A 25,101-nucleotide genomic window follows, 5' to 3' on the forward strand; every position below is an offset into this window, starting at 1 on the left:
TACTCACACAAACTTAGATGGTGTAGCCTACTACACACCTAGGTGTATGGTACTAATCTTACAGGACCATGGTCATCTCTGTGGTCTGTCATTGACCAAAACGTTGTTATGCGGCATGTGGCTGTCTTTAGAACCCTTCCCAAAGTGACTTAAATGTTCTGCCAGAGTGGAAAATCACTGATATAGATGGGCTCTTAACCAAGTAATAATCATGCATGTGGACATGCATAATAATGTGTGTGCGTTAGGAAGGTGCTTTTAAATGTGCAGGAAGAAGATGAGATGAAGGCCTCATCTTTAACGTGGGGTACTCACAGCAGAATCCTGACAACAGCAACTCCCCTGGATGGTGGTGTCAGTGCCCTTACAGGCAAACCACATCTTCCATGTCATCCCTCTTACTTAGCCACCAGTACCCACCACAGGTCACAGAGGCGATGTGGTGTAGTAATGTAAATGGCATTGTTTTATCTAGCAAAGGCTAAAGACTCGTTTGTTTCTCTTCCCAGTACGGCCTCACTACGATGTCATAATGTTTGATGTAGACAGTAAGGACCCAACACTGGGAATGAGTTGTCCACCCCCAGCGTTTGTGGACCAGCCTTTCCTGCAGAAGGTCAAAAGCATCTTGACTCCTGAAGGTATGAAGGACAAAAGGTTGGGAAGGGAGAAGGGATGGGTCCTTTAAGAAAAATTATCTTTTAATCAAAAATGAACATGTTATAAGTGGTAGCTCCATCAGTTTCCCCAAATCGAACACATCCATTTACTGGCGCCAAGCACAGAACATGTCCAGCACCCTGGAGTTCCAGCTCTCACCTCCTTTCAGTAACTCATCCTCCTCTAAGGGTTAACCGCTGTCCTAACTTGGATCAGCACTGCTTAGTTTTATCCACTTTTGTTGTATATATAAATGGAATCATAGGGAATGTACCCCTTAGATTTTTTCTTTCACTCAATATGATGCTTGTGAGATTCATCCACAGTGTTGTGTTGACATTGTTCCTTTTTATTGCTGTGAAGTATCATTGTATGACTGTGCCACGATTCGTTTCTTCATTCTGCTGATGATATTTGAATTGTTTCCTGTTTGGGACTTTTATAAGTAGTGCTGCCATTAACATTCTAGTAGATGGGTTTTGTGGAAATATGTTTGCAAGTCTCTTGGGCATAGAAGTAAGGTTGTAATTGCTGGATCATAGCTTCTGTGTGTGTTCAGCTTTCGTAGATGCAGCCACACAGTTTTACCAAGAGGTTGTGGTGATTAACATTCTCACCAGCATGGTGCCACTAGCTATCACTCGAATTCTTCCCGTGTGCCCTGGACTAGGCAGCATCTTGTTTCATCTTCATAGCAGCCCGTTTTCAGATAAGAAAACCAAGGTAAAGAGACTTGCCGACGTGACACAAAGTAACAGCTGGGGCTCCAACTCAGGTCCTTGTGACTTGAAAGCTGGAGCTCTTCATCCATGTGTTCCCAGCCTCACAGAGGCATTTACTATGGTGAACAGAGTCAGCACTTTAATTGTCACCGACCCTCTCAGTGGCTAATAAAAACTCCATAATGTATGTGTCAGGAATGTAACATCCGTGTGGAGTTGGTACATTCTTTCTTGGGGGTATTAATTACTTCTTTCTCAAAGCAGTTCTTTGGGAAACTGAGACATGGAGAATGGTAAAATAATTTGTTAGCAACACAGAAGAGCAAGAAATTAGCTTGAAGTTTTCTCACGGTTCACATATTCCCCACGCATTCTTCTGCCTTGGTGTGCTGTGTGTTCTCTCTAACTCAATGCCGCTGTAGGAGTGCTTCTTACCACCAGCCTCCCTGGGGCAGGGATTGGTACATTCCTCAGACCTGAACCTTGTCTCCAACGTGTCCCCTGATCTGTAGTCATGCTGAGTCTCTCCTTTGTACCCTACAGGTGTCTTCATCCTCAACCTCGTGTGCCGAGACCTGGGGCTAAAGGACTCAGTGCTGGCTGGGCTCAAGGCTGTGTTCCCCCTCCTGTATGTCCGGCGAATTGAGGGTGAAGTAAATGAGATCCTGTTCTGTCAGCTGCACCCTGAGCAGACACTTGCCACGCCGGAGCTCTTGGAAGTGGCCGAGGCCTTGGAGCAGACACTGAGGAGGCCTGGGAGGGGCTGGGATGACACGTATGTCCTGTCAGATATGCTCAAGACTGTGAAGATTGTGTGATCCCTGAGGCCAGGCAGTCCTCTGAGCTTCCTGCCGGACTGACCTGGGGTCCTGGCTGCCAGAGATTGAAGAAATATAGTGCTCGTTACTTTTTGAGCCTCCTGTTTTTCTTGCTTTCATACTCAGCTGCCTATGGCCTCCAGCTTGGTGAGGTTGCCTGAGGATCTGGGAAAATAAAAAAGTCCTTCCCCTCCTCTTCTCTTCTGTCCCACTTGGGTTGATCACCTTGCTTCCTTTCCCCTCCCCTTAAGTAGGATCCCTGCTGGAGCCCCCAAAGACGTTGATGCCTTAGCAAGTATGCACCAAGCTCCTTAGGACCGGAGACAGTTGGATCTCATTGCTGTTTTGCTTTTGCTTTATCCTTTTATTGGTTCTGTAGGAATGATCTCAAGAGAGATAGCAGAGCATTCCATGCCAAAAGACTAAAACAGAGGAGGATCTCCATAGGCATGAGACAGATTTGAGAGAACATCTCCTCTGACTCCCTGCAGATGGAACTGCCGCTGATGTGGTCCCATGTTTTAAGGATCTGCTGACCCACTCCCTATTTAACAGCTTTCCTCAGCCACTCAAACCTTGTAGTCTAAGCCATTTGTTCTGTTCTCAGTCGGGGGAGTGGATGTAACTGGCCCCGTGACTGTGTATGTCAGAGACTAAAGTCTCCAGTGTTGGTTTACTCACATTTATTGAGTGACAGCTGCATGCCAGACCCAGTGTAAAGAGCTGTGTTGAAGTAAAGATGTTTAAGAATGGCCAAAACATGGATTAGTAATAAAAATTAACATGTTTCAGGAACTTTTCTAGGTGATTTACATGCACCATCTCATTTAATCTGAGATAAAGAATAATTAAACCAAAACTACATCTAACCCCAAATCTCACTAGAGCCAGCGACATCGGTCTGATCTGTTTATTGAAACCAGTACCAGCAGTTCTAATACTGGCTTGAACTTCATCTCTCCTCATTATGCCAAGGCTGACTTAATGAGCAGTGCCATGGAAAATGAGCCTTGTCACCATCCACCGCTCCGGCTTCTCTCCACAGGGCCTTTAAAATGGACTCCAACCTCTTGAGTATTTCAGTTAGGCTCTCATCCTTTCAAAATTGTTTCAGCCCGTTGAGGAAAAGGGATGTGAGTGTGGGGTAGTGTTTTTAGATCTTATGCATTAGAAATAGCTGGTGTTCTTCAGGGGAGGGTCTTCCCCTGGAGCCATGTAAAGGGAAGGTGAGCTCTCATCGTGCCCATGCACCTTGAAGGGCCTCAGCTTGGGAGTCCTGCAGTGTTTCCTAATCTGTAAACTCCTCTGGTGTTAGAATGGGTTATGGAGGCATAGGGTCTGAGTTGAGATTGCGTCTGCCTGCTCTGTGGTCATATCACCCTCCAGTGCTCTGCAGACTGTAGAGCAGCATGCTTGGGTGGTGCAGCCAAGCTAGGGAATTGTCAGAATGATGGCAAGGTCTCAACTGTATCTTCAGAGGAGGAGTCCAAGGAATTAGGCAGGTTTACTGGAGAGGAGCCTTTGGAGGTGGGAAGAGGCACTCAGGGGCGATGAGAGTTAGCTTAGAAATTCTGAAAGACTCTGGCTATGAAAGAAGACCGAGGTTGTTACGTGTGCCTCCAAAGGCTGGGGAAACACCAATGGGCAGGAATTATAGTCGGGCAGCTTTCAGCTTAATTTCCTATGAAGAGATTTGTGCTAATGGAGACCATTATGTTCACCGGAACACGGGGTGACTCAGGCTGTTGATGCAAAGCCTAGTCTACCTCCCCTCAGTGTGCTCGCTGAGTTGTGAGCAAAGGGTTTTGTGTGTACAGGCAATGCATTGGCCTGCATCCCATCTTTCCCACTGGAGAGCTAGTCATTTTTTTCTCTTTTTTTTGGAGGGAGGTGTAGTTTCCATTTTATCTTATTTTCATTGCAGTATAATTGACACAACATTCTGTTAGTTTCAGGTGTACAACACAATGATTTGATATTTTTATGTATTGCAGAATGATCGCCACAATAAGTTAACATCCAGGAGCTTTTCACAGTGATGACAGGCAAATGGGTCTTTGTGAGAATTTTGCCTGACTTTAGGCAAATGAACACTGGAGGAGGGAGAAGCTTGTAACCTGGAATACCTTCCAGACTAGGCAAGTAGCATACTGTGTGAAGTGAGCCAGGTGTAAAACAAAAAGGCTTGGCTGCAGCCTGTGGGCAAACCTGGGAGTAGATGCCCCCCGAAAGCCAGCTGCTCTTCTTCCGGCTGAGCGTTGTCTGGCAGGAGTGCTCTCCCAGCATGTCTAGATCTTTTAAAAGAAGTCAGAAATCCTGAGTGTGTGTGTGAATATTAAAATGTTGGCCAATTGAAACACATCTTCAAGCCGTGTTGAACCTGTGGGCTAGTAATTTGCGTCTTCCACACTAGGGGACAGTTTACAGAGTGCTTGAGAATCTGGCTCACGTCCAGGCTCTGAATGAGCATAAAACAAGGAGCAAACTGATGGCTACCCATCGCAAAAGTCTGGAAAAATCCCATCTTGTGTTATGACATATTTTCTATCATGGCTTCTCCTGAGTGGGGATGGTCCCACCATCCTTGGGATAGTGTGCAATATAACTTTCCAAGACTATAAGAGAACTGAATGAGAATAAATCACGTGACAGTCCCCCCCTCCCAAGACAACAACGTAAAATCGCTGAGGCTGGCTGTTTCTCCTCCCACATCATCTCCCCACACACCTGTTTTTCATTGTGTGCCTCCAATCTTCCATCATGGACCAGCTTGCTAAGTGGGCCACTTCTTGAGTCGATCTTACGGGTAGACCAGTAGCTCTCAGCTGCACATTGGCATCATCTGATATGATAGGCAGAACAATGGTCCCTAAAGATGTCCACGTCCTAATCTCAGCAAACTGTGACTATGTTACATTACACAGCAAAGGGGAATTAAGGTAGCAGATGGATTTGATGTTGCTAATCAGATGCTTTAAGATGGGGAGATTATCCTAGATTATCCGGATGGGCCCAACATAATCACAGGGGTCTTTAAATGTGGGAGGGAGGCAGAAAAGCCGATGTCAGAGTGACGTGATGTGAAACTTAGCTCATCGTTGCTGGCTTTGAAGATGGAAGGAACTCAGGCAGCCTCTAGACACTGGAAAAGCTAAGAAAACCAATTCTCCAGTAGAGCCTAGATTAAGGAATGCAAGTCTGCCAACGCTTTTTTTTTTTTTTGAGAAAGATTAGCCCTGAGCTAACTGTTGCCAATCCTCCTCTTTTTGCTGAGGAAGACTGGTCCTGAGCTAACATCCGTGCCCACCTTCCTCTACTTTATACATGGGACGCCTACCACAGCATGGCTTGCCAAGCGATGCCGTGTCCACACCTGGGATCCGAACCAGTGCATCCTGGGCCGCCGAAGCGGAATGTGCACACTTAACCACTGTGCCACCGGGCTGGCCCCTCTGCCAACACTTAATGATTTCAGCCTGGTGAGATCCATTTCAAATTTCTGTACTATTGACATAATAAATGTGTGTTGTTTTAGTTAAGCCACTAAGTTTGTGGTAAGTTGTTACAGCAGCAATAGGAAGCTAATATTCTTGGGAAACATTTTCTTTTTTGTGATGAGAACTTTTAAAATCGACTCTTTCAGCAACTTTTAAATATGCAATACAGTGTTATTAACTATCGTCTCCTTGTTGTACATTACATCCCCCATGACTTCCTTATTTTATAACTGGAAATTTGTACCTCTGACTTCCTTCACCCTTTTCACCCATCCCCCACCCCCCACATCTGGCAACCACCAATCTGCTCTATGAGCTTGTTTTTTTTAATTCTATGTATAAGAGAGCTCATACTGTATTTGTTTTTTTCATGCCTAACTTATTTCACTTAGCATTATGCCCTCAAGTTTCATCCATGTTGTTGCAAATGGAAAGATTTCATTCTTCTTCATCACTGAATAATATTCCATTGTATACCACATTTTAAAAATCCAGTCATTCATTGATGGGCATTTAGGTTGTTTCCATGTCTTGGCTATAGTAAGTAATACTGCAGTGAACATAGGGGTGCAAATGTCTTTTCGAGTTAGTGGGGTTTTTTTTTGGTGAGGAAGATTGGCCCTGTGCTAACATCTGTTGCCCATCTTCCTCTTTTTGCTTGAGGAAGATTGTTGCTGAGCTAGCAGCTGCACCAGTCTTCCTCTCTTTTGTATGTGAGATTCCACCACAGCATGGCTTGATGAGTGGTGTGTAGGTCCACGCCCAGAATCTGAACCTGTGAACCCTGGCCTGCTGAGATGGAGCATGCAAACTTAACCACTACACCACCAACTTGGCCCCTTGAGTTAGTGTTTTCGTTTTCTTTGGATAAATACCCAGAAGTGAAATTATTGGATCATATGGTAGTTCTACTTTTAATTTTTTGAGGAAACTCCATACTGTTTTCCATAGTGGCTGTACCAATTTGCATTCCCACCAACAGTGCACTATCTGGGAAACTTAAAAATACTTAGGCTTGGACCCCACCCCCACAGATTCTGATTTAATCGGTCTGGGGTGCATCCTATGCATCAGAATTTTAAAAAGCTTTCTAGGTGATAATGTTGTGCAGCCAATGTTGAGGACCGCTGAGAGAGATTCTGTGAATGGCTATGTTCTTAGTTAAGGGGGAAGGAGCCATTAAGGAATATTGGCTTAGCTCTGAGATGCAGCAGCAACAGTCACTTGATAACTGGAATATGCTCTCCTCCCACCCTGTCTAGCAAAAACACACTGTATTTGCCGTACTCAGACTCACAACACTGATACCAGAAGTGGGGTTTTTTTCCCCACACCAAGCAATTCTCCAACTCTCCCACACCAATTAGGGGTCATACAACTCAATTCAAATCTGACACTATCTGCCTGGGTTTAGTGCAGACCCCACAAGACCACCCCCCTACCCCAGATGCCAGTCTCAAAATCACAAGTCCAGGTTGTCACCTGTGCTTCTGACCAACTGGCTGTAAATCAGAGGTTCTTATGACCTCCTCCTTGGGTTTGATAATTGGCTAGAGGGGCTCACAGAACTCAGGAAAACAGGTTACATAGATTACCAGTTTATTATCCTTATTATTATCCTTTATTATCCTTATTATAAAAGGATACAACTCAGGAACAGCCAGATAGAAGAGATGCACAGGGCAAAGTGTGTGGGAAGGGCGTGGAGCTTCCATGGCCTCTCTGGGCACACCACCCTCCTTGCACCCCCATGTGTGCACCCACCCGAAAGCTCTCATAACATGTACTCTTGGGATTTTTATGGAGGCTTCATCATGTGGACATGATCCATCATTTACTCAATTTCCAGCCCTTCTCCCTTCCCCAGAGGATGGGAGGTGAGGCTGAAAGTTCCAAGCTTCTAATCACAGCTTGATTTTTCTGGTGAGCAGCTCCCATCCAGGAAACCACCAAGAGTCACCTCATTAGAACAAAAGATGCTCCCATCACCCAGGAAATTACAGGAATTTTAGGAGCTCTATGTCAGGAACTGGGGTCAGAGAGCCATATATATTTTTTATTATTTCACACACCTATACATCTTTGCCCTCTGAGCGGGTGACAGTAGGGTGAGGAGGTCACCTCCTGCAGAGGGTGATTTCCGCCATGGAGCACAGCAGCCCCACTCCCCACTGTCACTGGGCCCTGAGTGTACTTCCCGAGGACTGCTCAATACAGCCCGAGGACTTCAGTAAACCATAGGTAATCCAGTGTTCCTCTTGTGGCTTGTCTTGCCATTAGGCTTCTCAAATTTGTCAGCAGTGATGGTTGCTAAGAAGTAGAATTCTTAAATTGAGGTTTTAAAAAAAATATTCAAAAAGCATTTTTTTTTGAGAGGCTGCTCTGTGCCAGACACCTTGCTTGTGCTGAGGAAAGAAAAAGGAAAGAGATACAGCTCCTGCTATTTCAAAGCTCACTGACGAGCTTCAGAAACAAATTGCAACACATGGATGAGTTCTGGAACCACATGTGCATAAAGTGTGAGGAATGCACAGAAGACGTCAGTTGTTTACTAAGAGTCTTCTTAGGTCTTCATTTGGACAGAAAAGGGGCCAGTCTCAATAAAAACTGCCTCCTTAAAGTGATCCAAGGCAGGACGCACTGTTTTGTTCTTCTAGCTCAGGTCTGAGCTGGTTCCCAGGCTTCCCAGTAGATGGCACTAGAAATCACATTTAGATTCTGGGGCGTCTACAGAACTCCCCTTGGGAGAGGAGAACACTTTCAAAGGGCTGTTTTGCCTGAACCACATTTCCTGCTTCTTTCTCTTGTGTCTGAGGACAGACTTCTACTTTGCCTATTTTTCTGTCTCTTCACCCTGCCCACTCTGCTCTTTCACCATCACCATTTTTCCTTCCCATGCGCGTGGTGAGAGCATGCTTTTCTCCAGTCAAGGAGGGTGGAGCGCTGCATGGAGGCAGAGAGCTCTATACCCTACGTCCCTGATTTTAGAAACAATGGCTAGAAATTGAGCAATGGGCTAATGCTAATTGGACGTGAAGGAGCTTAAATTTGGGAAGCTTATAAGAAACAAATGTACCAATATGCATCTTGGCCTGAGCTGGTGTGTCAAGTTTTCTGCCAAGGAGGTCACCTCCTTCAGAGGGTGATTTCCACCACGGAGCATAGCAGCCCCACTCCCCGCTATCACTGGGCCCTGAGAGTGCATCCTGAGGACTGCTAGACACAGCCCAAAGACTTTAGTAAATCTGGGAGGCATATGAGAAAGAAATGTAACAATATGCATCTTGGCCTGAGCTAGCATGTCAAGTTTTCTGCCAAGACATAAGTCATTTCTATCCTAGTAGTAAATTAGTAGATGCGGGAAAAGGTTGGCAAAAATAAAATTTAATAGTAATAATGGATTTGGATATATTTTTAATGCAAGCCTCCCTGTAGGGGGTTGAATAGTGTCCCCCCCCCAAAAGAAATATCTAAGTCTTAACCCCCGGAACTGGTAAATGTGACCTTATTTGGAAAAACGGTCTTTGCAGATGTGATTAAAATCAGTTAAGGACCTCGAGATGAAATCATCCTGGATTAGGGCAGCCCTAGATCCAAAGACAGGATTTAGGGAAAGACAGAAGGGGAAACAGAGACAGGGGAGATGCACAGGGAGAAGGCCATATGAAGACAGTGGCAGATTAGAGAGATGTGTCCACGAGCCAAGAAACGCCAAGGTTGCTAACAGCCACCAGAGGCAAGGAAAGAGGCATGGAACGGTTCTCCCTCAGAGCCTCCAGAAGGAACCAACCCTGCTGACACCTTGATTGAGGATTTCCAGCCTCCGTAATTATGAGAGAACAAATTTCAGTCGTCTTAAGCTGCATAATTTGTGGTACAGGTTTCCCCTGCTATCCGAAAGTTCGCTTTACCCCACTTTGCTTTTATGAAAGACCTACATTAGTACCTGTTTTTGCTAACCCAGGGAAATCTGCAGAGGATTTTTGCTTTTATGGCAAGATGCAACAAGCAAAAATAGCGTTCAGCATTTGTTTTGCAGTGAGCTGTTACAGAGGCTAAGCAGTCAAGCACACTGTCCTATTTCAGGCCTTCCACAGCAGCCACAGCAGCCACAGCAGACGGCGAACCTCCACCTTCCACGTGAGGCAGGCAGACGTGGAAGAAAGAGTAGACGTTAGTGACCGGCCTGCCCTGGTGGACTCAGAAGGTGATGAGATGTTGGCAGACGACCCTCTTCCTCTCTCTCCTACACCCCAGTCCCCTGCAGCTCCCACCACCCAGCCTCCGACAACCTAGCCTACCGCACGTCCTCACCACCGCCTCTCAGCCTTCCAGTGTACTCGCTGCCTTCCTGGTTCAGGTAAGTGAAACTACGTGGTGTGCACGTTATTTCTACCTTCTGTAGGCTGTGTATTTATCATATCGTTCCCGCTTTTACTGTATGTTAGTATTATTTTAAGTTATATGTGTTATTTGGTATGATTTAGTAGGTTGCTTTTTGGGTCTGGGAACACTAAAAAATTTTTCCCATATAAATGAATGGTAACTGTTTCTTCACTTCATGCCATTTCAGCCTATGAAAGTTTTCATAGGAACGCTCTGCTTTTGGATAGCGGGGGAAACCTGTAGTTTGTTCCTGCAGCCTCAGGGAACGAACACACTGCCTAAAAGGGTTTTGTCTGTGCCCTTCCACAGAACCAGAGATTATATGCCCTCTGGGCCACATTCTACCTAGTTTAGCCTTCACAAGACATTTTATATAAAATCTGGATTTCTGGCTTCTTTTGAAAACTTGGAAGCTCTGGCAATTCCGGGCTCATGTTCACACTTGGTTAGAACTGGTAAGCGTGTGTCCCTTTTAGATACATCGTATTTGCAGCAGTCCCCATTGCTCCCTGTCTGCCTCCTTCGTGCATTTATGTTACATGCCTGGTCCTGCTGGCATTTGAGTTTGTAGCTCCCGTATGCCTCAGGATTGGTGGGTTAAGAGACACAATCCTCTCCTTTAGGAGCCGAGGAAAAGAACCACTGATTTTGTAGTCAGTAGTTTTGGGAGATTTTTATATAGCGGCACAGTGTACAAGGGGTTTCTGAAATCTGGTTGCTCCACAAAACCACCTGGGGACCATTTTCCATATACAAATTCTGGACCATATCCCAGACGTACCATTTGGAATCTTGGGTATGTCTGTGTGGTGATGGAGTGGACAGGGGTAGAGCCCAGGAATCTGTACTTTTAAAAGCTTTCAAGCAATTCTGATAAAGACAGGTCTTAGAAGAGCTGTCATAGGATATTATCTCCTAGGACTGAAAAAGGGAGGCTCTGTGAGTTTGTCATCCCACTGGAGATCTTAGAAGCATATTGTTTTTAAAATGACTTTTTTCAAGAAAATTGGAATGATTTGCGATATTTGGTGGAGCTAACGGTTTGAATTCATTAGATTCTTTGTATTTAAACAAACCAAGAGGATCAAAACAAGGTAGTTCCGTTAATAAAAGCACAGGTACGAACGCCTACTTAATATTACAGTGATATATTTTATTTATCTAGGCAATATATTCAGAAGAACTTTTTTCTCCCTGTTTTGGTGGTGAGTGGGAACAAGCTGAGGTGGTCTTCGGGGCTGTGGACCTGCAGAGCGTCATCTTGGAGGCATAGTGTTGGCTCGGTTGAGATTTGATCTACAACTCTGAAATAACAGTGTCCAGCTTTCTTCTTTAAAATAAGGCTTGAATCTCTACCAGTTTCCTGAGGATGCTAGCGGAGTGCCTGAGGGAACAAGGGAGGAAATGTTGTGAGGGTATTCACAGAAAGTTGTCAGGCAATATGAAGTTCCCATTATTTTGATCAAGGACAGTTACACACATTTGGCAATTCTCCAAAGCACTGCATACAGATTCATTTCACAAATATCTTATTCAATGATTCTTTTATTTGACAAACATTTATTGAGGTCCTACCATGAACCAGGCGCTGTTCTATTGCACTAGAAAAATCATAGTGAATAAAAGTTAAAAGTCCCTGCTCTCATGAGCCTTCTATTTGATGATGAAAAGATAGCTTCATTAGTATGTGGCAGTGCTTTGTTATATGGATAATATTAATTTATTAATTTTTAAGGCACTTATGCCAACAGGTCCTGCAGAAAATTAAGGTTGACCTCTTACTGAATGCTATTAGTTCACAGAAGCCATGAAGTGCCATTTTCAAGTTAAGTTTAAGGAGTAGCACCAATTGAGTGCTTGCTTACTTAGCGCTCTCCTTGCAAGAAGGGCTATTTTCCCATGGCCACCTCAGCATCTACTTCTCCATTTAGAGAATGAGTGAACCTTAGGCCATTTGGAAACTGGACAACAGAAAAATTTCCTACAAAGGTCGTCTGAATGGGCTAGGCCACCTAACCCATCTTCTGGTCATCATGTGGAAGATCCAGGTCTTACCCCCAACCCAAGGCTGGTGATGTTACTCTTAAATTCTGCCTCCCCATGGCACAGCACAGCCATGGGAGACAAGGCTGGCCAATGAGTTACAAGTATATACTGGACTGATTCCCAGTCATTTACTCATGAGAAAGGGCAGAGTCAGGACTAGAATCGATATCCCTAAGCTTCCAGTCCAGTTCTTTCTACCGTACCATGCCAACCGTCTTCTCTCTTGAGCACGAGAGTTTGGAACCCTAGCAACATGAAGATCTTAAAATATCATCTCTGTTTTGCTATCAGTTCAAGATTGAGGGACTGAGAATGGCTGTGATGTCCGAGCAGGGTGTTTGGTAAGCCCCAGAAGCGGAGTAGTCGTGGAAAGGCACTGGTGTAAAAGTTGTGGGTATTATGGAGACCCAGAGCTGCAGTGGCTCTGGGCCACCTGCCAGAGCAGAGCTCAGCCCAGCCACAGCTGGGGCTTCAAGGGAGCATTTCAGGGCTCTTCTTTCATCATCAAAGTCAGCCCTTTAGGATTTTCCTGAGGAATACTTTCAGGTAATTGAAATGAACTTATTTGACTGTGCGTATAGGACTCTGCCATCTTTTTGGAGGCATTTGGATGGTAAGCATTTAGGAAAACACTAAGAACCAATAGATAAGCTTACTTTCAAAGTATCTGAAAGTGATAAGTAGAGAAGGGAACTCCCTGAATAGCCAGCGTTTACAGCTAGTGGGGAGATAGCTTAAAATAAAATATAATAAAAAAAAATAGAAAATAAAATATAACTTTTATTTTCCCAGTGTATTGTCTTAAATTCCTGTCTGAGCTAGGAATGCTTAGAGATAATAGTTTTGGCTTACTTTTCACAATGCAAAATTTTTCCAGTGGATATATCCCAATTCCCATCAGTCTACAGGTACAAATGAGGTCACGTTAATAGTAATGACTCAAATTTCCTAAACTTCTTGCTCTCATTTGCCTAGTGAGTCTTAAGCCCTGCCCCACACCCATCTAGCATGGCTCTCAACCTTCTGCTCTGGTCTCCCTCAGTCGTGCCACTGAGGACCGTCTGCGCCACTGCTCCTGTTCTCTCCTCAAGAACACAGGTTCTGTCTCTCAGTGCTCATGAAGCTGCAAAACACTTGAGATGTCAAAATGGCAAGCATCACCTTCTGTCCTCTTTGTCACCAGAACCTCACTGGATCCTGTGCAGAAATGGGGAGGATTCCTGTCTCTCCTGTTCTGAACTGTACTCCGTCGTCTTCTGTGTGAGCGCTGCTTGGGGTCCAGGCCAGGGCTCTCGGGGGCTCATCAGCTTCCACCTAGAGCACTCTCAGGGGGCACTGACCTCTCTGCACCGACTTTACCCTCACAGACCTTCTACTTTCCCCTCACAAGCAAAGCGATGTCCCCCAACCTTGAGCTCCATGTCTTCATCTGACATACTTGGGTCCCTCAGAATCCTCTTTATTGAGATTCTGCTCGGGCTTATGCTAGATGGGAGAGCGGGAGGTCACCATGCAGGCAAACAGGAACGGGGATAGAAACTTTGCTCTTTTCCTTCATTTCTCCCTTCTTTCAGCATTTATCAAGCACTAGCCACATGCCAAACACTATGCTAGGGCAGTGGGATTGCCGCAATGAAGAGCCTTGCATTTTGATAAGCCACCAAATTAGATTAGGTTGCCAGAGATGATGGCTCTGGGAGATGAGGGCGGACAGGAGTGAAGCCAGGCTGGACTCTCTCACTTTGCCCAGCTCTCTGGGGCACTGCTGACACAGAGCTGCCAGCTGTAGGAAAACTGAAAACAAAGATGACAGAGCAGTTTAGCTTTTCAAAAATTGTTCCTGTACTTTTCCTAGTGAGAAATGAGCTCCCCTAGCCAGGAATTAAGATCCTATTAGTTCATAGTTGTAAAACATAGTTGTTAAAAGAAAGAAAGCTAGTGTTCATTTAGGACCTACTATGTGAAAGTACCGTAAAAAGATTATGTAATTTTTAAAAAGCAGCTTTATTGAGGTATAGTTGACGTTCAACAAACTGCAAATTTTTTTTCAGGTGTGCATCATTATATTTCGATTTCTGTGTAGATTACATCATGTTCACCACCCAAGGACTAATTGCAATCCATCACCACACACGTGTGCCTTATCACCCTTTTCTCCCTCCCCCCATCTTCCCTTCTGCTCAGATATCCACCAATCCAATCTCTGTCCCTATGTGTTTGTTTGTCGTTGTTCTTGCCTTGTAATTATGAGTGAGATCATATGGTCTTTGACTTTCTCTCTCTAACTTATTTCGCTTAGCACAATACCCTCAAGGTTCATCCATGTTGTGACAAATGGCCGGATTTAATCGTTTCTTATGGCTGAGTAGTATTTCATTGTGCATATGTACCACAACTTCTTTATCCATTCGTCCCTTTATGGGCACCTAGGTTGCTTCCAAGTCTTGGCTATTGTGAATAATGCTGCAGTGAACATAGGGGTGCATGTATCTTTATGCATTCGTGTTTTCAAGTTCTTTGGATAAATACCCAGCAGTGGGATAGCTGGATCATATGGTAGTTCTATTCTTAATATGTTAAGGAATCTCCATACTGTTTTTCATAGTGGCTGCACCAGTTTGCACTCCTACCAGCAGTGTTTGAGAGTATCCTTCTCTCCACATCCTCTCCAACACTTATTTCGTGTCTTGTTAATTATAGCCATTCTGACAGGAGTGAGGTGATATCTCATTGTAGTTTTGGTTTGCATTTCCCTGGTACTTAATGATATTGAACATCTTTTTTCTGTGCCTTTTGGCCATCTGTATATCTTCTTTTTTAAAAAAAAGTAATTTTATTGGGATTATAATGGTTTATAACATTGTGTAATTTCAGATGTACATTATTGTTTATCAATTCCTGAATACCCTTCATCATGCTTACCCCCAGTAGTCTAATTTTTATCCATCACCATGCATATGTGTCCCTTTGTCCCTTTCGCCCACCCTCCAACCCCCTTCCCCTCTAGTAACTATTAATCTGTTCTCTTTATCCATGTATTTGTTATCTTCCACATATGAGTGAAATGATGCAGTATTTGTCTTTCTCTGTCTGGCTTAATTCACTTAACATCACCCTCAAGGTCCATCCATGTTGTTGCAAGTGGGACAATTTTGTCTTTTTTATGGCTGAGTAGTATTCCATTGTGTATATATATATATATATATATATATATATATATATATATATATACACACACCACATCTTCTTTATCCATTCATCTGTAGAGGGGCATTTGGGTTGCTTCCATATATGGCTATTGTGAATAATGCTTCAATGAACATAGGGGTGCATAAATCTCTTTGGATCATTGATTTCAAGTTCTTTGGATAAATATCCAGTAGTGGGATAGCTGGATCAGATGATATTTCTATTTTTAATTTTTTGAGAACTCTCCATACTGTTTTCCATAGTAGTTGCTCCAGTTTGCATTCCCACCAGCAGCGTATGAGCATTCCCTTCTCTCCACATCCTCTCCAATATTTGTTGTTTTTCATCTTGGTAATTGTAGCCATTCTGACTGATGTAAGGTGATATTTCATTGTAGTTCTGATTTGCATTTCCCTGAGAATTAGTGATGTTGAGCATCATTTCATGTGTCTGTTGGCCATCTGTGTATGGTCCTTGGAAAAATGTCTATTCATATCCTCTGCCCGTTTTTTGGTTGGGTTGTTTTGTTGTTGTTGTTGAGTTGCATGAGTTCATGTATTTTGGAGATCAACCCCTTGTCTGATAACTGATTTGCAAATATTATCTCCCAGTTGGTAGGTTGTCTTTCTGTTTTGTTCATGGCTTCCTTTGCCTTGCAGAGGCTCTTTAGTCTGATGTAGTCCCATTTGTTAATTTTTTCTTTTGTTTCTGTTGCCCAAGTAGACTTAGTATTCGAAAAGATGTTGCTAAGACCAATGTCAAAGAGTGTACTGCTTATATTTTCTTCTAGGAGTTTTATGGTTTCAGGTCTTACATTCAAATCTTTAATCCATTTTGAGTTAATTTTTGCGTATGGTGCAAGATAATGGTCTACTTTCATTCTTTTGCATGTGGCTGTCCAGTTTTCCCAGCACCATTTATTGGAGAGACTTTCCTTTCTCCATTGTATGTTCTTGGCTCCTTTGTCAAAGATTAACTGTCCATAGATGTATGGTTTTTTTTCTGGGCTCTCAGTTCTGATCCATTGATCTGTTTGTCTATTTTTGTGCCAGTACCATGCTGTTTTGATTACTATAGCTGTGTAGTATATTTTGAAGTCAGGAATTATGATGCCTCCAGCTTTGTTCTTTTTTCTCAGGATTGCTTCGGCTATTCAGGGTCTTTTGTTGTTCCATATAAATTTTAGGATTCTTTGTTCTATTTCTGTGAAGAATGTCATTGGGATTCTGATTGGGGTTGCATTGAATCTATATATTGCTTTGGGTAGTATGGACATCTTAAAGTGTTTATGGTTCCAACGCATGAACACAGAATATCTTCCATTTCTTTATATCTTCTTCAATTTCTTTCAATAATGTCTTACAGTTTTCAGTGTACAAGTCTTTCACCTCTTTGGTTAAGTTGATTCCAAGGTATTTTATTCTTTTTGTTGTGATTGTAAATGGGATTGTATTCTTGATTTCTCTTTCTGCTAGTTCATTGTTAGTGTATAGGAATGCAACTGATTTTTTAAAATTGATTTTGTACCCTGAAACTTTGCAGTACTTGATTATTTCTAATAGTTTTAGGGTGGATTCTTTAGGGTTTTCTATATATAGAATCATGTCATCTGCAAATAGCAAAAATTTCACTTCTTCCTTTCCAATTTGGATTCCTTTTATTTCTTGCCTAATTGCTCTGTCCAACACCTCCAGTACTATGTTGAATAGGAGTGGTGAGAGTGGGCACTCTTGTCTTGTTCCTGTTCTCAGAGGAATGGCTTTCAGTTTTTCACTATTAAGTATGATGTTGGCTGAGGGTTTGTCATATATGGCCTTTAGTATGTTGAGGTACTTTGCCTCTATACCCATTTTATTCAGAGTTTTAATCATAAATGGATATTGGATCTTGTCAAATGCTTTCTCTGCATCTATCAAGATGATCATGTGATTCTTATTCCTCAATTTGTTAATGTGGTGTATCACACTGATTGACTTGTGGATGTTGAACCATCCCTGCATCCCTGGCAGCTGATCAAGTGATTCTTATTCCTCAATTTGTTAATGTGGTATATCATACTGATTGATTTGTGGATGTTGAACCATCCCTGCATTCCTGGAATAAATCCCACTTGATCATGGTGTATGATCTTTTTAATGTATTGTCATATTTGATTTGCTAGTATTTTGTTGAGGATTTTTGCATTGATGTTCATCAGTGATACTGGCCTGTAATTTTCTTTTTTTGTATTGTCCTTGTCTAGTTTTGTTATCAGGGTAATGTTGGCTTCATAGAATGAGTTAGGAAGCTTCCCCTCTTCTTCAGTTTTTTGGAAGAGTTTAACAAGGATAGGTATTAAGTCTTCTTTGAATGTTTGGTAGAATTCACCAGGGACGCCATCTAGTCTGGACTTTTATTTTTTGGGAGATTTTTGATTACTGTTTCAATGTCCTTACTGGTGATTGGTCTATTCAAATTGTCTATTTATTCTTGATTCAGTTTTGGAAGCTTGTATGATTCTAAGAATTTATCCATTTCTTCTAGATTATCCAATTTGTTGGCATATAACTTTTTGTAGTATTCGCTTATAACCTTTCTTTCTCTGAGGTGTCCATTGTAATTTCTCCTCTTTGATTTCTGATTTTATTTATTTGAGCCTTCTCTCTTTTTTTCTTGGTAAGTCTAGCTAAAGGTTTGTCAATTTTGTTTATATTTTCAAAGAACCAGCTCTTAGTTTCATTAATTTTTTCTATTTTTTTTAGTCTCTATTTCATTTATTTCTACTCTGATTTTTATTGTTTCCTTCCTTCTACTGATTTTGGGCTTTGTTCTTTTTCCAGTTCCTTTAGGTGCATTGTTATATCATTTATTTGAGATTTTTCTTGTTTTTTGAGGTGGGCCTGTATTGCTATAAACTTCCCTCTTAGAACTGCTTTTGCTGTCTCCCATAAATTTTGGCATGTCATATTTTCATTTTCATATGTCTCCAGATGCTTTTTGATTTCTCCTTTGATTTCTTCATTGACCCAGTTGTTGTTCAGTAGCATTTTGTTTAATCTCCACATATTTATGACTTTTCTGATTTTCTTCCTGTAGTTGATTTCTAGTTTCATACCGTTGTGGTCAGAAAAGATGCTTAGTATTATTTCAATCTTCTTAAATTTATTGAGACTCATTTTGTAGCCTAATATGTAATCACTCCTGGAGAATGTTCCATGTGCATTTGAAAACAATGCGTATTCTGTGGTTTTTGGATGGAATGTTCTATACATGTCTACTAAGTCCATCTGGTCTAACGTGTCGCATGACCAATGTTTCTGTACTGATCTTCTGTTTGGATGATCTATCCATTGGTGTAAACTGCACATGTTTAAATCATACAGTTTAATAAGTTTTAACATTTGTGTGCACCCATGAAACTATCACCACAATCAAGATAATGAACATAGCCATCACCCTAAAAAATTTTCTTATGTCTGTTTGTAATCCCTTGGTCTCCTATCTTTCCATCCCATTTCTTGTCCTCAGGCAACCAATGGTCTGTTTTCTGTCACTATAGATTAATTTGCATTTTCTAAAATTTTATACTAACAGAATCATACAGAATGCAGGCATTTTTGTTTGACTGCTTTCACTCAGCATACTTTAAGAATCATCATGCTGTTGTGTGTATCGATAATTCTCTCATTTCTAAGGAGTATTCTGGTGTTTGAATACACCACAAGTTCTTTATCCATTCCAGTGAATATTTAAGTCCTATGGTTTTGACTATTAAAAATAAAGCTGCTATGTTCACATTTTAAATGGACATATTCTTTCATTTCTCTTAGGTAAATACCTAAGAGTGGAATGGCTGTGTCCTCTGGTAGCTGTATATTTAACTTTTTTTCCCGAGGAAGATTAGCCCTGAGCTAACTGCTGCCAATCCTCCTCTTTTTGCTGAGGAAGACTGGCCCTGAGCTAACATCTGGGCCCATCTTCCTCTACTTTATATGTGGGATGCCTACCACAGCATGGCTTGGCACATGGTACCATGTCCACACCCAGGATCCAAACCGGCGAACCCTGGGCCGCCAAAGCACAATGTGGGCACTTAACTGCTGCGCCACCAGGCCGGCCCCTGTACATTTAACTTTTTAAGAAAATACTAAACTGTTTTCCAAAGAGGTTGTATCATCTTACAATCTCACCAGCAGTGTATGAGAGCTCCAGTTGCTCTCTGTCTTTGCCAACACTTACTCTGGTCAGTCTTTTAAATTTTGGGCATTCTAATGAGTGTGTAGTGGTAATAACTAATGATATTGAGCATCTTTTCATGTGCTTATTTTCCATATGTATATCTTCTTTGGTGAAGTATCTGTTTAAATCTTTTGCCCATTTAAAAAATTGGATATTTTTCTTATTATTCAGTTTTGAGAATTCTTTATATACCCTAGACTTGTGTCTTTTATCAGATATGAGATTTGCAAATTTTCTTTCAGTCTTTGGGTGGTCTTTTCATTTTCTTATGAGTGTCTTTTAAAGAGCAGACATTCTTTATTTTGATGAAGTCCAATTTATCAATTTATTCTTTCATGGATCATACTTTTGATCCATATCTAAGAAATCTTTGGCTAACTCAAGTTCAAAAGATTGTCTTCTCTGTTTTCTTCTAGAAGTTTTGTAGCTTTAGGTTCTATATTTTGGTCTAGGATCCATTTTCAGTTAACTTGCATATGGTGTGAAGTGTGGATCAAACATTTTTAATATAGATATCCAATTGCTCTGGCAGCATTTGCTGAAAAGACTGTCTCTTTTTTTTCCCCACTAAATTCTTTTTGCACTTTTGTTGAAATCAATTGCTCAAAAATGTCTGGGTCTATTTCTGCGCTCTTTATTTTGTTCCATTAATATATTTTTCTATCTTTATGCCAATACCAAGCAGTCTTGATGACTATAACTTCATAATAAGACTAGAAGTCAAATAGTGTAAGTCCTGCAAAGTTGTTTTTCTTTTTCAAAGTTTTTTGGCTCTTCTAGGTCTTTGGCATTTCCATATAAATTTTAGAGTCAGATTGTCAGTATTCACACACACACACAAATCTGTTGGGATTTTGATTGGGATTGCATTGAATCTATAGATCAATTTGACAATTTACATAATTAATATTGAATTTTCTAATCCATGAACATAGTATATGTTTTCATTTATTTAGGTATTCTTTAATTTCTCTTAGCAATGTTTTATAATTTAATTTAATTTTATTGACGTCATAATAGTTTATAACATTGTGAAATTTCAGTTGTACACGATTATTTGTCAGTAACCATATATATGTACCCCTTTACTCCTTATGCTCACTCCAACCTCCTTCCCCTCTGGTAAACACTAATCTGTTCTCTTTGTCCATGTGTTTGTTTATCTTCCACATATGGGTGAAATCATGTGATTTTTGTCTTTCTCTTTGGGGCTTATTTTGCTTAACATAATACCTTCTAGGTCCATCCATGTTGTTGTGAATGGCACGATTTTGTCATTTTTTATGACTGAGTAGTATTACATTGTATATATATACCACATCTTCTTTATCCATCTGTCAGTTGATGGGCACTTGTGTTGCTTCCACATCTTGGCTATTGGGAATAATGCTTCAATGAACATAGGGGTGCATAAGTTTCTTTGAATTGTTGATTTCAAGTTCTTTGGATAAATACCCGGTGGTGGGATAGCTGGGTCATATGATATTTCTATTTTTAATATTTTGAGAAATCTCCACACTGTTTTCCATAGTGATTGCACCAGTTTGCATTCCCATCAGCAGTGTACAGGGGTTCCCTTTTTTTCACATCTTCTCCAACATTTTTTTTTCTTGGTAATTATAGTCATTCTAACAAGTGTAAGGTGATATCTCATTGTTTTATTTGGTTTCTCCAATGATTCATGATGTTAAACATCTTTCCATGTGCCTGTTGCCCATCTGTATATCTTCTTTGGAAAACGCTCTCTTCATATCCTCTGCCCAGCTTTTGATCACGTTGTTTGTTTTCCTGTTGTTAAGTTGTATGAGTTGTTTATATATTTTGAATATGAATCCCTTGTCAGATATATGATTTGCAAATGTTTTCTCCCAGTTGGTGGGTTGTCTTTTCATTTTGTTCATGATTTCCTTTGCCTTGCAGAAGCTCTTTAGTCTGATGTAGTCCCATTTGTTTATTTTTTTCTTTTGTTTCCCTTGCCTGAGGAGACATGGTATTTGAAATGATGCTTCTAAGACCAATGTCAAAGAGTGTACTGCCTATATTTTCCTCTAGGAGTTTTATTGATTTCATGTCTTACCTTCAAGTCTTTAATCCAATTTGAGTTAACTTTTATGTATGGTGAAAGATAATGGTCTACTTTCATTCTTTTGCATGCGGCTGTCCATTTTTCCCAATACTATTTACTGAAGAGAATTTCCTTTCTCCATTGTATGTTCTTGGCTCCTTTGTCAAAGATTAGCTGTCTGTAGATGTGTGGTTTTATTTCTGGGCTTTCAATTCTGTTCTGTTGATCTGTGTGTCTGTTTTTGGGCCAGTACCATGCTGTTTTGATTACTATTTCTTCATAGTATATTTTGAAGTCAGGGATTGTGATGCTTCCAGGTTTGTTCCTTTTTCTCAGGATTGCTTTAGCTATTTAGGGTGTTTTGTTGCCCCATATGAATTTTAGGATTCTTTGTTCTATTTCTGTGGAGAATGTCATTGGGATTCTGATTGGGATTGCATTGAATCTGTAGATTACTTTAGGTGATATGGATATTTTTACTATGTTTATTCTTCTAATCCAGGTGCATGGAATATCATTCCATTTCTTTATGTCATCATCGATTTCTTTAAATAATGTCTTATAGCTTTCAGTGTATAGGTCTTTTACCTCCTTGGTTAAATTTATTCCTAGATATGTTTTTCTTTTTGTTGTGATTGTAAATGGGATTGTATGCTTGAGTTCTCTTTCTGTTAGTTCATTATTAGTATAGAAATGCAACTGATTTTTGTAAGTTGATATTGTACCCTGCAACTTTGCTGTACTTGTTGATTATTTCAAATAGTTTTTGAGTGCATTCTTTAGGGTTTTCTATATATTAAATCATGTCGTCTGCAAACAGCGAGAGTTTCACTTCTTCCTTGCCAGTTTGGATCCCTTTTATTTCTTTTTCTTGTCTAACTGCTCTGGCCAAAACCTCCAGTACTATGTTGAATAGGAGTGACAAGAGTGGGCACCCTTGTCTTGTTCCTGTTCTCAGAGGGATGGCTTTCAGTTTTACCCTGTTCAGTATGATATTGGCTGCGGGTTTGTCATATATACCTTTGTTATGTTCTATACCTTCTATACCTATTTTATTGAGAGTTTTTTTAAAATCATAAATTGATGTTGGATCTTGTCGAATGCTTTCTGTGCATCTATTGAGATGATCATGTGATTTTTATTCCTCATTTTGTTAACGTGGTGTATCACATTGATTGATTTGCACATGTTGAACCATCCCTGCATCCCTGATATAAATCCCAGTTGATCATGGTGTATGATCCCTTTACTGTATTACTGTATTCAGGTTGCCAATGTTTTGTTGAGAATTTTTGCATCTATGTTCATCAGCAATATTGGCCTGTAATTTTTCTTTTTTGTGTTGTCCTTGTCTGGCTTTGGGGCCAGGGTAATGTTTGCCTCATAAAATGCGTTAGGAAGTGTTCCACCTTCTTCAATATTTTGGAGTAGTTTGAGAAGGGTAGGCATTAAATCTTCTTTGACTGTTTGGTAGAATTCTCCAGAGAAGTCATCTGGTCCTGGACTTTTGTTTTTTGGGAGGTTTTTGATTACTATTTCAATCTCTTCAATTTTGAGTGGTCTATTCAGATTCTATTTTTCTTCTTGATTCAGTTTTGGGAGGTTGTATGAGTCTAAGAATTTATCCGTTTCTTCTAGATTGTCTAATTTGTGGGCATGTAGTTTCATAGTACTCTCTTGTAATCCTTTGTACTTCTGTGGTATCTGTTGTGATTTCTCCTCTTTCATTTCTAATTTTATTTATTTGAGCCTTCTCTCTTTTTTCTTAGTGAATCTGGATAAGGATTTGTCAATTTTGTTTATCTTCTCAAAGAACCAGCTCTTAGTTTCATTGATCCTTTCTAGTGTTTTTTTGTTTCTATTTTGTTTATTTCTGCTCTAATTGTTATTTCCCTCCTGCTGACTTTGGGCTTTGTTTGTTCTTCATTTTCTAGTTCTGTTAGGTGTAGTTTAGGATTACTTATCTGAGATTTTTATTGTTTGTTAAAGTGGGTGTGTATTGCTATGAATTTCCCTCTTAGGACCACTTTTGATGCATCCCATGAGTTGGTATGGTATGTTTTCATTTTCATTTATCTCCAGATATTTTTTGATTTCTCCTTTAATTTCTTCATTGATCTCTTGGTTGTTCAATAGCATGTTGTTTAGTCTCCACATGTTTGTGACTTTCCCAGCTTTTTTCTTGTACTTGATTTTAATTTCTTAGCCTTATGGTGGGCAAAAGATTTAAACAGATACCAAAGAAGATATACATGTGGAAAATAAGCACATGAAAAGATGCTCAATATCATTAGTTATTACCACTACACACTCATTAGAATGCCCAAAATTAAAAAGACTGACCAGAGTAAGTGTTGGCAAAGACAGAGAGCAACTGGAGCTCTCATACACTGCTGGTGAGATTGTAAGATGATACAACCGCTTTGGAAAACAGTTTAGTATTTTCTTAAAAAGTTAAATGTACAGGGGCCGGCCTGGTGGCGCAGCAGTTAAGTGCCCACATTGTGCTTCGGTGGCCCAGGGTTCACCGGTTTGGATTTCCTTACCTAGGTTTGGGAAGTTCTCTGCCATTATTTCTTTGAACAAACTTTCTACTCCATTCTCCTTCTCCTCTCCTTCTTGAATATCTATAATTCTTATGTTGCATGTCCTAATTGAGTCGGATATTTCTTGGAGACTGTCTTGATTTCTTTTTAGTCTTGGTTCTCTCTCTTCCTCTATCTGGAGCATTTCAACATGTCCATCTTGGATTATGCTGATATGCTCCTCTATGGTGTCCACTCAAGTATTCAGGGAATACATATTTTATTTTATTTCTTCCATTGTGTCTTTCACCTCTAGTATTTCTTTTTAAAAATTTTTTTCTAAACTGCAGTAACATTGGATTATAGCATTATATAGCTTTTGGATGTACAACATAATATATTTCAAATTCTGTGTAGGTTACATCATGTTCACCACCCAAAAACTAATTATAGTCCATCCCCTCACATGTGAGCCTAATCACCCCTTTTGCCCTCTCCCCACTTCCCCTATGGTAACCACCTATCCAATCTCCAATGCTATATTTGTTTGTCATTGTTTTTATCTTCTACTTATGAGTGAAATCATATGGTATTTGGCTTTCTCCCTCTGACTAATTTCACTCCACATAATACCCTCATGGACCATCCATGTTGTCACAAAGGGCTGGATTTCACAATTTCTTATGGCTGAGCAGTATTCCATTGTGTATAAATACCACATATTCTTTATCCATTTGTCCCTCAATGGGCACCTAGTTGCTTCCAAGTCTTGGCTATGGTGTCTAATGCTGCAATGAACATATGGGTGCAGGTATCTTTATGCCTTTGTGTTTTCAAGTTCTTTGGATAAATACCCAGCATTGGGATAGCTGGATCATATGGTAGATCTATTCTTAATTTTATGAGGATACTCCATACTGCTTTCCATAGTGGCTGGACCAGTTTACACTCCCACCAGTGGTATACAAGGGTTCC

The 25,101-nt window shown here is 40.8% G+C and overlaps 2 protein-coding genes across 4 annotated transcripts in view; both read left to right on the top strand.

Moving 5' to 3' along the window:
* Nucleotides 1–2,296, top strand: part of METTL13 (methyltransferase 13, eEF1A N-terminus and K55) — a 30,826-nt gene extending 28,530 nt beyond the window's left edge. For both annotated transcript variants that reach the window (XM_070591057.1, XM_070591056.1), the window contains exons 7-8: nucleotides 510–641; nucleotides 1,926–2,296. In XM_070591057.1, the coding sequence (XP_070447158.1) occupies nucleotides 510–641; nucleotides 1,926–2,200 (407 nt within the window). In that variant the 3' untranslated portion in view covers nucleotides 2,201–2,296. The remainder of the gene's footprint in view (nucleotides 1–509; nucleotides 642–1,925) is intronic.
* Nucleotides 2,297–9,660: 7,364 nt separating this feature from the next.
* DNM3 (dynamin 3) overlaps nucleotides 9,661–25,101 on the top strand; it is a 565,868-nt gene continuing 550,427 nt past the window's right edge. Inside the window, exon 1 of one of the 2 annotated variants that reach the window (XM_070591081.1) lies at nucleotides 9,661–10,057. The gene's annotated coding sequence lies outside the window, so the exon portion shown is untranslated. The remainder of the gene's footprint in view (nucleotides 10,058–25,101) is intronic. The other variant, XM_070591080.1, reaches the window with a different exon arrangement.

The sequence above is a fragment of the Equus przewalskii genome, chromosome 23, assembly GCF_037783145.1.
Source record: "Equus przewalskii isolate Varuska chromosome 23, EquPr2, whole genome shotgun sequence".
Taxonomy (NCBI): domain Eukaryota; kingdom Metazoa; phylum Chordata; class Mammalia; order Perissodactyla; family Equidae; genus Equus; species Equus przewalskii.